The 13,677-nt window shown below is 36.3% G+C and overlaps 1 protein-coding gene across 2 annotated transcripts in view; it reads left to right on the top strand.

The window, feature by feature from the left end:
• Nucleotides 1–13,677, top strand: part of UBE3D (ubiquitin protein ligase E3D) — a 154,769-nt gene that overhangs the window by 80,648 nt on the left and 60,444 nt on the right. Inside the window, exons 9-10 of one of the 2 annotated variants that reach the window (XM_063097387.1) lie at nucleotides 12,239–12,377; nucleotides 12,836–12,927. In XM_063097387.1, coding sequence (XP_062953457.1) covers nucleotides 12,239–12,377; nucleotides 12,836–12,910 — 214 coding nt within the window. In that variant the 3' untranslated portion in view covers nucleotides 12,911–12,927. Of the gene's footprint in view, nucleotides 1–12,238; nucleotides 12,378–12,835; nucleotides 12,928–13,677 lie in introns of those variants that run through there. The other variant, XM_063097388.1, reaches the window with a different exon arrangement.

The following is a 13,677-nucleotide window of genomic DNA, read 5'->3' as shown; positions in this document are numbered from 1 at the left end:
GAAAATGAATTTTCCTAAATGGTTATACTTATTAATATGCTAACACAAACATTATGATATATGACTGTCATTAAAAGTTAGTTCGAAACAGAACTGTTTTATTATTTTATCAAGGAATGGTAAGATAGAAATAGGATTTTAACCTAAAAGTAATGATTCTTACCGAGGGGTCTGTGAATCTTGAAAACATTTATGTTAAGTGAAAGAAGCCAAACAAAAAGGCCACATATTGTATGACTGCATTTATATGAAAGGAGAGCATAAGTTGACTTGAGGATTGGGACAATCTTAGAAACACCCAAAATTTAATGCAAAATTTTTTTTGTAAAGATGAACACTGTTGTATAGGTCTCTATAACAATATAAGTTTTAATAATATTATTATGGAGACCTGTGACCTTCAAGTGGTTTAAAATTCACTACCTGAAAGCCTTTTAAAAAAATAAATTTTTGTTCTTTGTCCTCTTTTTTTAAGTATATAGGAGTTCTTTTATCATAAGGGTTTCTGCCCTCTGTGATTTAAAAAAAAAAGTTTGCTCGTTAACAATACAATTTTTAAAAATTATAAAACCCTTGTAGTTTATGAGTTTATAGTAGTTTTTAAAAGATTTTCTGGCAAGATTTTTATTGATTTATTTTTTACATTTACGCCTTTAATACATCTTGAATTTATTTTTTAATATATTATAAGGTAAGTTTTTAAATTTGTAGTTTAAATTACTTCCAGGTGGGTAGTAATTTAAACTGGCACTGTTAATAAATAATTCACATCTCAAATTATAATTGCATCTATCATGAGTAAATACCATAGTAGTATGTTACATTTCACAAATATTATGGTCTATTTTTGGATTTTGGTTTTTTTCCACTGATCTGTTTACTTCTATATCAATACCATATTGATTTGATTACACTGTTTTTATTATATGTTTTAATACCTAGAAAGGAAGTCTGCCCATCAGCATTCTTTTTTATGGTCATTTTCAAGCATCTGTTCTTTTCACACCTATAGCCAACTGATCTTTGACAACATCAACAACAACATACATTGGGGAAAAGACTGCCTCTTCAGTGGTGCTGGGAAAACTGGAAAATCCTATGTAGAAAAATTAAACTAGACCCATACCTCTTACCATATACCAAAATCAACTCAAAATTGATTAAAGATTTAAATACAAGATCTGAAACTATAAAACTTCTGAAAGAAAAAATACGGGAAACAATTCAGGATATAGAACTGGGCAAAGACTTTATGAATATGACCCCACAAGCACAGGCAACAAAGAAAAAATAAACAAATGGGATTATATCAAACTGAAAAGCTTCTACACAGGAGAAGAAACTATTGACAGAATGTAAAGACAACCTATAGAATGGGAGAAAATATATGCAAACTATGTATTCAACAAGGGATTAATATCCAGAATATACAAAGAACTCAAACAACTCAATAGTAAGAAAACAAGTAATCCAATTAAAAAACGGGCAAAGGAGCTGAATAGACATTTCTCATCTGAAGATATACAGGTGGCAAACAGAAACATGAAAAAATGCTCAACATCACTCAGTGTCAGGGAAATGCAAATCAAAACCATACTGAGATATCTCACACCAGTTAGACTGGCTGTTATCAAAAAGACAGAGAGTAACAAATGCTGGTGAGGATGTGGAGAAAGGGGAACCCTCCTACACTGTTGGCAGGACTGTAAATTAGTGCAGCCATTATGGAAAACAGTATGGAGGTTCCTCGATCAGCTACAGATAGAACTGCCATATGATCCAGAAATCACATTGCTGGGTATATACCCAAAGGAATGGAAATCATCATGTCGAAGGAATACCTGTACTCCCATGTTTATTGAAGCTCTATTTACAGACAACTGGATAAGGAAAATGTGGTATATATATATATATTCACTGGAATACTACTCAGCCATAAAAAAGAATGAAATTCTGCCATGTGCAGCGACATGGATGAGCTTGGAGAAAATTATGTTAAGTGAAGTAAGCCAGGCACAGAAAGAGAAATACTGCATGTCCTCACTCCTAAGTGGGAGCTAAAATAAAGAAAGACAGGAAAGAAAGAAAGAGAAAAACAGTCACAATAATACATCAGATTTTCAAAAAAAGAAAAAACAGAACTGTGGTAATTAGAGGTGGGAAAGGAGAAAGAGGGTTTGGCAAGAACCTAGTTAAGGGTCACAAAGATTGATTACATTTTGTAAACATGAGTATTTTAATTATCCTAATTTGATCACCACATATTGTATTGATATTCAATTCTGTTATACCCCACAAATATATACAATCAATTATCTTTCAATAAAAAAACTGTCAAAAAACGCCCCCTACATTTACTTGCACATATTTGTGGTACAGTGTGTTGTTTCAATACATATACTGCACAGTGATTCACTTAGGGTAGATATTTTAGTTTTGCTCACGATAGTCCACTACTTCTTCTCTTCCTACCCCCGCACCCCCGCCCTCTGCTCTCCCTCCTCTTCCAGCCTCTGGTAGAACCATTACTCTACTCTCTACTTCTATGAAAACCACTTTTTTTTGTTGTTGTTGTTGTTGCACATATGAGTGAGATCATGTGGTCTTTGTCTTTCTGTGGCGGGCTAACTTCACTTATAATGGTCTTCAGTTCCATCCATGTTACTGCAAGTGACAGGATTTCATTTTTTTATATATAACTGAATGGTATTCCATTGTTGTATGTATACCACAGGTTTTTTTTTTTTTTTAACTATTTAATGTTTAGATAGAAAATTATTTTCTCAACATACAAACGAAGGAAAATATCACAAATTGAATTTAAAGTCAATTGATAATGAAAAAATTTAACACACAAAGATTAACATCCTTAATGCTTAAAGAACTTCTTAAAAATGATAGAAAAATGTTAACAGAAATTTGGTGAAGGACATGAGCAGGTTAGTTACACACCCTAAAGAAACACACGTGGCTAACAAATGCTTTTTAAATCTTCTGGCAGGCGGAGACGGGGTGGCCCACAGCCCCCACCAGAGCATTTTTTAATCCGTTTATCCATTGATGGATATTGAGGTTGATTCCATCTCCTGGCTATTGTGAATAGCATTTCGATGAACATGGGAGTGCAGGTGTCTTTTGATATATTAATTTCATTTCCTTTGGGTATATACTCAGTAGTGAGATTTCTGGGTCATAAGGTAGATCTATTTTTAGTTCTCTGAGGAACCTTCATACTGTTTTCCACAATGGCTGTACCGATTTACATTCCCACCAGCAAGGTAGGAGAGTTCCTTTTTTCACATCCTTGCCAGCATTTGTTATTTTCTGTCTAGTTGTTTTGAGAAATGTCTATTCAGGTCTTTTGCCCATTTTTTAATTGGGTTATTTGGGGTTTTTCCTGCTGTTGAGTTGTTTGAGTTCCTTATACATTCTGGATATTAGCCCTTTGTCTGATATGTAATTTGCAAATACTTTCTCCCATTCTGTAGGTTGTCTTTTCACTTTGGTGGTGGTTCAAAGCTGGGTGTTGGGTACATGGGGTCCATCATATTTTTCTCTCTTAGTTTGGTATATTTAAAATTCTCTATAACAAAAGTTTTCAAAAATCTGAGTGAGTAACTGGTCTCTTTAGATAGACTTCTAATTATTATTATTTTAATGATATTACTTCTAATTATGAAGTTTCTGGCAGGCTTCTTTGTAGGATGTGCTCTCTTTATTAATGAAAATATTCCCAGTGTAATTCCTATGTTCTCAACAACTGATATCTTACAATAATACAGGCATCTATTTAAAAAAAAAAAAAAGTCTTTTATTTTTTGACATGAATTAATACCTTTAATTTTGAGATTGCCTTATTGGTATCTTATTGAAAGCAGAACCATTTCCCCAGCGCTATCTGATATTTGGGAGATTTGACTTGATAAGCTTATAATACTTATAGAGAACATTTGAAAGGCATATCTTTCAGGAATCATGTATCTAGATTCCTTCTCTTAAGAGCCCTTTAACCAAAAGAGATTTAAAGAATAATTTTGACATTTGTGATTTAAAAGTGTCAAATTTTTCTTCTGTAATTTTCAAAGAAAATTTTTCTTGTCGATACTGTTCATTACTTAATGAACCTTATTTTGAAATTTATAAGCAGTAGTTGGTATGTGAACTTTTTCAGGGTCTATTTTTATGAATTATTACTTTAAAAATATTTAAGTATGATGGAGTTAATATGGCTCATCATAACAGACAGACCAATACATCCAGTTAGTTGTTTCTTGAGAGTGGTTCATAAGAATTTTTAAAATTGATTCCTTGTGCAAATTATCTATTAAACAGTTGTATGTTTATAATGATTTAGCACTAAGTTGTGGTCATTTGCCTGTTTTGGTATTTTGAGAACTTTAATGGGTTTATCATTGATATCGCTTTGAAATTGAATTTCTAAAATCTACATTATAAACAACACTATTTCAGCATCTTTAAAAGGCTATTTGCTTTCTTAGGTTTTTCTAGGGTCGGAAAGTTCAAGTCATCTACTAAAATATGAGAAATATTTAACTTAAATATTTCCATCTTGAGCTCTCCCATACCATATTATTTTTCTCCTCTATATAATATGTTGAAGTCATTTTAATATCTGCTAAAGTTGTTATATCATCCCTGTTTGTCATTTTAACCTGTGTTACATTACATGACCTCTGTGTTTCCTAGAAGACTGTACCACCTTTCTATTTTCCCAAATTCTTTCCTTGATATTGATTGGTTTGATTCATTCTCAATTTCACCATTTTTGTTAGAAGTGATAGAAAGTGATTTTTTCCCCCCTTCTCATTGCCTCTTTCAAAATAGGCCATAGTTGCTTCTCTTGGGAATTTTGTCAAGATAGAAGTTTAGAAATAAACATGATATGTCCTCTGCTTGCATTTTGGTCTCTTAGACTAAGGTTACCTGGCTGACAGTTCTGGTCTCTTAGGAAAGCTTTTCCTCTCCCAGTATTTTAAAAATCACGGAAATAGGTCTTAATCGATGTTTAGTTCATTGTTCCCTTGAAGTATCTTCCTTGTTGACTTATGCTGGAAGATCACTAATTTAGGTTTAATAAGCTATGATGTTTTTGTGAGAAATACCAGAAATAATCCAGATTTTGTCCTGTGTTTCTTAAAATGCTTATTATCATTAACAGACATTTGCATTGATATTTTAGCCATGAGCAGTAATTGCTGGTGACACCTCTGGCTTTGTCAACACGTGTCCTAAATTCCACATGAGTTTGGTTATTGTTTTAGGATAAACTGAATATTAAGTATGCCAAGCCTTTTCTCTCTCTTTCCTTTTTGCTCTCTTTCCTTTTTTTCTAAAGTGTTAAAAAAAAAAAATGTGAAAACATTACCTGAAGTTATGGCAGAAGTTACCCATTGTTCTTACTCTCCAAATAACTATTTTCATTTTTCATATGTTACTTTCCGTCTTTGTATACATATATGAATGCTTCATGTGATTAAAATATTATTTTTGTTGTTAAAATTATAGAGACAATTTATAAATTTTAACATTAAAAAAGAATACGTCCTGGACTAATGAAAAATATACTGTGGAAACAGAAAGTGCAGGATGACTGGTAGGAATTTGAGCCATATTAGGCCCAGCTGGTTTGTCTAATTTCACAAGTAAGGTTGTTCAACTTATTAAAAATGAGGTGTTTTAAGATATCTAAATTTTACCCCATTATTTGCCTTTGTGGTGTTCAATCTTTGTAATAGAATTAGTTAATCACTATCTAGTATTCTTTTTCCTTGTTTATGATATGTTAAAAAGAATGGGATTTAGATGGAAAGGATGATGCTTGAGTTTCTTTTTCATCACTTACTGGCTCTGTGATCAGGACAAAACTCCTTACGTTTATGAGCTTCAATGAGGATAAAAATTGTTAAATTACACCGTATTTTGAGGATTAAATAAAAAATGCCGGCGTTGGATTCACATACTGTGCAAACGTTCATAATTACATAGAGACTTGGGTAACTAACATGTATAACTAATTTTCTTTGTGACTATGATCGTTAGTGTAACAATGTCATTTTGTATAAATTTTGGTGGTTTGATAAATTGAGTATGTTGTGTATTGACTCCAGGGTCACAGGTTGAGGAAACTAAGCTTCCAAGTGAAGGGCTAAGATCATTCACTAAGTGACAAGGCAGTGCTAATTTATTTTAATTTCTATTTGAGTGTCCTTTTTGATAGGTTACACCATAGCCATTTAGCAGCATGATGAAACCTTTAAAAAATTTTTTTATTTTAACATTTACCTGTATATGTTTGTGGGAAACAGTGTCTTGTTTCAATACATGCATATACTACATAATGATTCACTTAGGGTAGACAGCATAGTTTTGTATCTGTTAGTCCACTGCTTCTCCCTCTATCCCATCTCTTCTCCCAGCCTCTGGTAACCATTATTCTAATCTCTATTTCTATGAGAACCACCTTTTTTTTTTTTTTTCTTTTAGATTCCATATGTGAGTGGTATGTGGTATTTCTCATTCTGTGCCTGACTTACTTCACTTAATATGATGGTTTCCAGTTCCATTCATGGTGCTGCAAATGACATCATTTCTTTTTATAGACAAGTAGTTTTCCATTGTGTATATATACCACAGTTTTTTTATCCACTCATCCATTGATGGGCATTTAGGTTGATTCCATCTCTTGGCTACTGTGAATAGCATTGCGATGAACATGGGAATGCAGGTGTCTTTTTGATACGTTGTGGGATAGCTGGGTCATAAAGTAGATCTGTTTTTAGTTATCTGAGGAACCTCCTACCGTTTTCCACAATGGCTGTATGAATTTATATTCCCATCAGCAATGTAGGAGAGTTCCCTTTTCTTCTTATCCTGGCCAGCATTTGTTATTTTCTGTCTTGTTGATAATAGCCATTCTAAGTGGAGTGAGGTGATATCTCATTGTGGTTTTAATTTGCATTTCCCTGATGATTAGTGATGTTGAGCATTTTTTCTTATGCCTGTTGGCCATTTGTATGTCTTGTTTTAGAAATGTCTCTTCTGATCCTTTGCCCATTTATTAATTGGGTTATATATATATTTTTGCTGTTGAGTTGTTTGACTTTCTTATATATCCTATATATTCCCTGTATCAGTCCATTTCTGTTGCTTATAACAAAATACCTGGAACTGGGTAATTTATAAGAAAACTAAATTTATTGCTTACAGTTTCAGAGGCTGGGAAGTCCAAAGTCCACAGATCACAACTGATGAAGGCCTTAGTGGTGGTGACAGTGACCCAGGGGTCTCACATGGCAGGAAATAGCAGATCAGAGAGAGATTAACCTCTCACGGGCTCTTGTTTTAAAGCCCTGAGAACCACATCTCTGACCACCATTTTTAATCCATTCACTAGGCATGGTCCTCAGAAGCTAATCACCTCTTCAAGGCCCCACCTTTCAATTAACGTAATAGAATTTCCCATCCTCTTAACAGTCACAGTGGGGATCAAACTACTAATACCTAAAACTTGGGGGACAAAATCCATATCATTCTGTCCCTGGCCCCCAAAGTTTATGTCCTTCTCACAGGTAAATGCATTCATTCCATCCCCAGAGTCTTGTTTTATCTCAAATGTCCAAAATCTCAAGGTCCCATCTGTGAAAACAAAACATGTTATCTACTTCCAAGAAACAATGGTGGGATGAGCACAGGGTGTGTATTCCCATTCTAAAAGGGTGAAATAGGCTAAAAGAAAGGTTTAACCTGTTCCAAACAAGTCTGACACCCAGCAGGACATGTATTAAATCTTACATCTGGTGAATCATGTACCTTAACTCCACGTTCGAAGTCCTCTTCATGCTGGTGCAGGGGTTGGGTCCCCAGGTCCTTGGGCAGCTCCACTTCTATGGCTTTCCTGGTCTGAGCCATGCTTCAGCTCTCACAGGCTGGCATTGCACACTGGTAGCTCCACAGGTCTGGGGTCTCTGGGGCCGTCCCACTCTCATGGCTCTGTTAGACATGGCGCTGATGGAGTTCCTCTGTTGCAACTCTGAGCCCATGGTTCCATTTGGCATTGCTTTAGAGAAGACTCTATGTGGTAAATCGGCTCCTGTGACAGATCTCCTCTTGGGCCCTAAGGCTTTTCCATGCATCCTTTGAAGTCAGGGTGGAGGCTCTCAAGCCTCCACAGGTCTGGCATTCTGCAAGCCTGCAGACTTACCACACAGATGCTGCCAAGGCTTCCGGCTTGGATCTTTCAAAGCTGTGGGTCCAACCACACCTGGGGCCAATTTAGCCATTGCTGGAACAGCTGAACCAGCTGGGGTGCTGGTGTGGGGAGCAGCATTCCAAGGTGGTCCTGGGCAGCAAGCCCATGGAGGGTACCTCAGGCTTGTTCCCCAAGACCATTCTGTCTCCCTAGGCCTTTGGGCCTGTAGTGGAAGGGTTGGCCCCACAGGCTTCTGCAATGCCTTCAGGACCTTTCCCTCCTTTTCTTGATTATCTCTTTATTTTGTACTAATCTTCTGAGCACCATTGTTTTTTTCTCCTGAAAATGCTCTCTGCTTCTCTACCACATGGCCAGGCTGCAAATTTTCTAAATCTTTACGCTCTGCTTCCCTTTTAAATTCTGGCTTCATGTCATGCCTTTGTTGCCATAACTCAGTGTAGGCTGTGATAAGTAGCCATATAGCTTCCTGAATGTTTTGCTGCTTAGAAATTTCTTCTGCTAAATATTCTGGTTCACAACTCTTAAGTTCCAACTTCCACAAAGTCCTATGGCATGGACAGAATGCAGCCAAGTTCCTTTCCAGTTCATAACATAGTTGATCTTATGTTTCCAATAAATTCTTTCTTATTTCTATCTGAGACCTCCTTAGAATGGTCTTTACAGTCCATATTTCTATAAGCATTCTGGTCGCCACTAATTTAACCAATCTCTGAAACATTCCAAACTTTCCAGGCAAAGACTTTCTCCCATTCTGTAGGTTGTCTCTTCACTTTGTTGATAGTGTCCCTTGCTGTACAGAAGCTTTTTAGTTTGATGTGGTCTCATTTGTGTAGTTTTGCTTTACTTGCCTGTGCCTTTGTAGTCTTACTTAGAAAAGTGCTACCCACTCCCATTTCATGTAGCGTTTCCCCTATGTTTTCTTCTAGTACTTTCATAGTTTCAGGTCTTAGATTTAGGTCATCAATCCATTTCGAGTCAATTTTTGTGTATGGTGAGAGATAGTGGTCTAGTTTCAATCTGCTGCATGTGGATCTCCAGTTTTCCTAGCACCATTTATTGATGAGGCTGTCCTTTCCCCACTTCATATTCTTGGCATCTTCTTCGAAAATCAGTTGGCTGTAAGTGTGTGGGTTTATTTCTGGGCTTTCTGTTCTGTTCCATTGGTCTGTTTGTCTGTTTTTATGCAGCATGTTGAAACCCTCAAGCAGCATCTGAACATTCCCTTGTCTGTACCATATATCACATCAGCATCATAGCATTAACTTGTTTCTGACTATGAAAATAACACTTGAAAAATGAAAAAAGGGTAAAGAAGAAAATGTAAAAAAAGGTTATTACTTCCCTCCAGTGGAAATAACTATTAATATATATTGTATTGCCTCCTAATCTTTTTACTCACCATATAGCTATTTTCTCTTATATATGTTATATATGTGTATTTTCCCATGTCTTTCTTACCTTTCTTATTCAAGTTTTGGGGGAAAAATATGTATACAAAAATAATAAAGTGGTATCTTAACAATAATAATGTAATTGCTTACAGAAAGAAGAAAATACTCTGTATATTTTGCTAGCTAAAGAGTTAAATTACAGAAGAAATAGGCATTAGCAGGCTCAGTTATAAGGTCCTACTTATGGTTTGCTTGGAGACAATAATAATATGTATGGTGTCCTCAGCAATCATTGTGGTAGGTGGGGAGGGCACAGGCATTAGATTCAGGCTGACCTGAGTGAATCCTGGTTCCTCCACTCATTTACTGTGTGATACTGGACAATCACTTAACCTCTCTGACCTTTGGTTTCCTATCTTTAAAATGGGATGGATGATGCTTGCCATTCAGAGCTGCTACAGGATTAGAAACAACAAATATAACTAAAGTATCTGGCCCACTGTCTGTACATGTTAGGCACAGGATAAATGATAATCAGAAGAAAGCTGAGGCCTAAGACTTAGAAAATTCAAACATACATTATGGAGAACATGTTGTAGCCGTAGTAAACTAAGATAACTCTGTTTTATAAATATTTATTTGTATAATTTACCTTTTTTCTCTCTTTTGCAAATGTATTGCTGCCAGAAGAGGAATGGAAATGATGAAAGAGTGGCACTGCCTCAAAGATGCTTTCTCCTACAGCAGGCGCCACTCTGGCTTGCCATACTTACCTCACCTCAGGAAACCCTTACCGAGGGTCCACAGCATGATGGGCCTGGGTGAGGTTTTAGAGAGTCACAGATGAGCTCTCCAGGGACATTCACAATCCAAAGCACTGTCAAGTTTTTGCTACAAGAGATCCAATTCAGGAAAACAAAAACTTTTTCACCATACTTTTTAAAGAAAAAAATTCAGAATTTAAATAGCTTTAGTGAGCCCTATTGTAGGTGGTGGGGGTCAGTGGTATAAGCTCTGAAAACTTAAATATTTCTTGATATTAATGTAAGTGAAAAAAAGTATTTCTTTTTAGCCAGTAAAATGTTAATACCCGAGTGTGTCTGCAGAAAAGCAATATTGCGGCAACTTTCTAATATTTATTTCCAAATAATGCTGCAAAATTAGAGGAATGCACTGATGTCTGATCTAGGAAGAATTAGAGATGTATGCACATCCCAAATAATATTTACTAATAGGGCAGTGGTAAGTGTTTCAACAGATATTAGTGCAATATTTGTCAAGTAGTTAATTCTTATAAGGGAAACAGGATGATATCTCTAAGGAAACTTAAGTGGGTCTTGCAGGATGAATAGAGGTTCACTAGGAATGATGGCAGCCTTCCAAGCCCAGAAAACTGAATACATAGAGCAGGTAGTGTCGTGCTATTCAGAAGATGGAAAGTAACTGGATTGTGGAGGGCATAAGGAAGGCGGGTGGGTGGAGAGTGAGCTTGGAGCCACTGCACTAAGTACTAAGTTTGAATTTTTGAAAAGACAGCATTTTAATTTCCACTCCAGAAAAATGTTGAGAATGTTATGTAATGATTAAAAGCAGAAAGAATAGCCAAACCAATATAAAAAATGTTTAAAACAGAGGAAAGACATTCAAATGTGTCCTTGCTGAAGTCTGACCGTCTTTAGGTCAGTATGAGCAGTGTCCTATTCCAGTTCAACTAGTTGGCACATGAAAGAAGAGTTGAAAACTAAGATTTGTTATCTTTATTACATTGTTTTTTCATAATTATTTCCTGATTTTTCTCCCTACTATAGGCACTTAGATGAGGAGTCAGGGAACCAGGATTCTAGACCTAGCCTTGTACTTTCTACACATATGCCTCATCTCAGACAAGTCCCTTTACTTTTCTAGCCCTCAGTCTCCTGATCTCTCAAATGAAAGGACTTGTGAATAGGTTCCACAGGATGTAGCAGAGATGCTTCAAAGGCCACTCTGGAAGATGAAGGGAGGCCTCCTGCCAACCCATTCCCTTCGAATAGAGCAGTTTTGCTTTTATTTGTATTATAAGTTGGGGCTGTTACATTTTTCTTTTTCTTCTTTCTTTTTTTTTTTTTTGACAAAAGGATTCTATCACTTTTTAAAAGTTTGAAAATAACTAGATGTTCCATAAGGGCCTGTCCAGCTCAGAAACAATATCCACATCTGTAGAATGGGGATAACAGTGGTTCCTTTTCTGAGATTATTGAGGAGGTAAACAAGATATTACATGGAGAACAGAACATAGAATATAGGAAGCATCTGATATGTTAGCTATTAGTCCTCACCACATCCCCAGCAGGTCCCACACTAGTAAGACTGCATTTCACACAATTATAAATTACAAAACACATACCTTGAATAAGAAATGATGACCTGAAAAATTGTCTAATCCATCTGCTTTATACCAACAACAATATAAAAATGTCTTGGACATTTACTGTGTGGATTTTTTAATATATTTCATTTCTACTTTTTGTATATTGCTTCTTTTCTCCCACAGCTGAAAGTTGTCTTCTTCTTTGTCAGATTTTTGAGATAATTATGATGATGCATTTATGAAAGTTAATGTATCGGTGTGTTTCAGTCTTGCCAGCTCATGGGAAAGCGACATCAGCGTCCACTCTCTAACCCTCCCTTCTGCAACCTGTTTGGAGCTGCTGTTGATATTATCAAGGAATAATGCCACACTGCCCCCATCCCTTCGCCGTATGAATTCCTTTCAGGTAAGGAACAGATTTTTTTACTAGGAAGTGATTTCTCAGTTTTATTTGTATTGTTTCTCAGGGATCCTGTCTTTCACAGGAAAACCCACAGTTTCAAATGATACTAATAGTGAACATAATGCATGCATTACCTTATCTATCTCTTTGTAAATAAATGAACAAATGGAAACTTTAAAAGGATTAGGTAATTGTCTAGTAGTGGCAGAACCTGTGGCTCTCTGACTCCAGAGTTTGTTCTCTCAAATTCCATCTTTCCTGCCTCTGAGAGACATGGAAAGAAGATCTAGTAAAGACACTTGTGAATGCCACCTCTCTTCTCCCGGCTTTGCCCTATAACAAGGATGTGCAACCATTATTAGTGGCTTGCTATTTCTAGTTTGAAGTGAAATTGCCAAGTGGATGTTTAACAGGGCTGGTGTCCTACCCGCTCTGAACATCATTTCCTTCTCCCTTCGTAGCCCTTCCCTCTTCACTTGTCTACTCCCCTGGATATTTATTTGTTCTGCTGGTACAACGCAGTGCTGCAAATGTAGACTGACCAGCAGGAAGGCCCCCCCACCTAGTAGTCAGCTAATTGTTGAACGGTGGTAAATTTATTAGTAGCTCAAGTTGTAATCCTCTAGCTACTGAATGTAATTGGACGTAACTATGATATTCTTGACAATGGAAAAATAGTCACTAGCCCTCTGATGCTGGTGGGTAGACCACATACATTGCTGAGAAATGAGTAAATGTGGGTGGTTCTACTTCTAAAGGGTTACTAATGTATTCATCTGATAACTTCAGGAGCAGTGTATATTGCTGGGTACATCTCTGTTCTGTAGTAAAACAAGACATATGGATTTTCCTAGGAATTATATCTCAGGAAATTGATAAAAAATAACTGCTCCAGTCTAATTTACATTCATATTCTCTTGGAAATCTGTTACATTAACCATCTCTATGATTTTCTTCCTGTTTCTGAGCCTTGGTATTGATACAAAGTTCAGTATTTGGCCTTAGTGTGTCTGATTATAGTTATTGTTACTCAATCAACTTTAATCCTGGACTGTCAAAGGGACTTCAAAGAACACCTTCTCACTTTTTAGGAGAGGAAACAGATCCAGAGAAATGGAGTAAGTTGGCCAGAGAATACATGGTGGGTTAGAGACCAAACTGGATTCATCAGGCCAGTACCAAGGTTACTCCATCTGCCACCCATCTGCAGTGCTAGCTGAAGTCCTGGGGGGGAAAAGGGGGAGTGAGTGGTGGGTGGAGGCAGGTTGTAGCTACCTTGGAATGTGCACACACACCTCTTATT

Source organism: Cynocephalus volans, chromosome 5 (assembly GCF_027409185.1).
Source record: "Cynocephalus volans isolate mCynVol1 chromosome 5, mCynVol1.pri, whole genome shotgun sequence".
Classification (NCBI taxonomy): Eukaryota; Metazoa; Chordata; class Mammalia; order Dermoptera; family Cynocephalidae; genus Cynocephalus; species Cynocephalus volans.
This window is presented reverse-complemented; position numbering and strand designations above follow the sequence as displayed.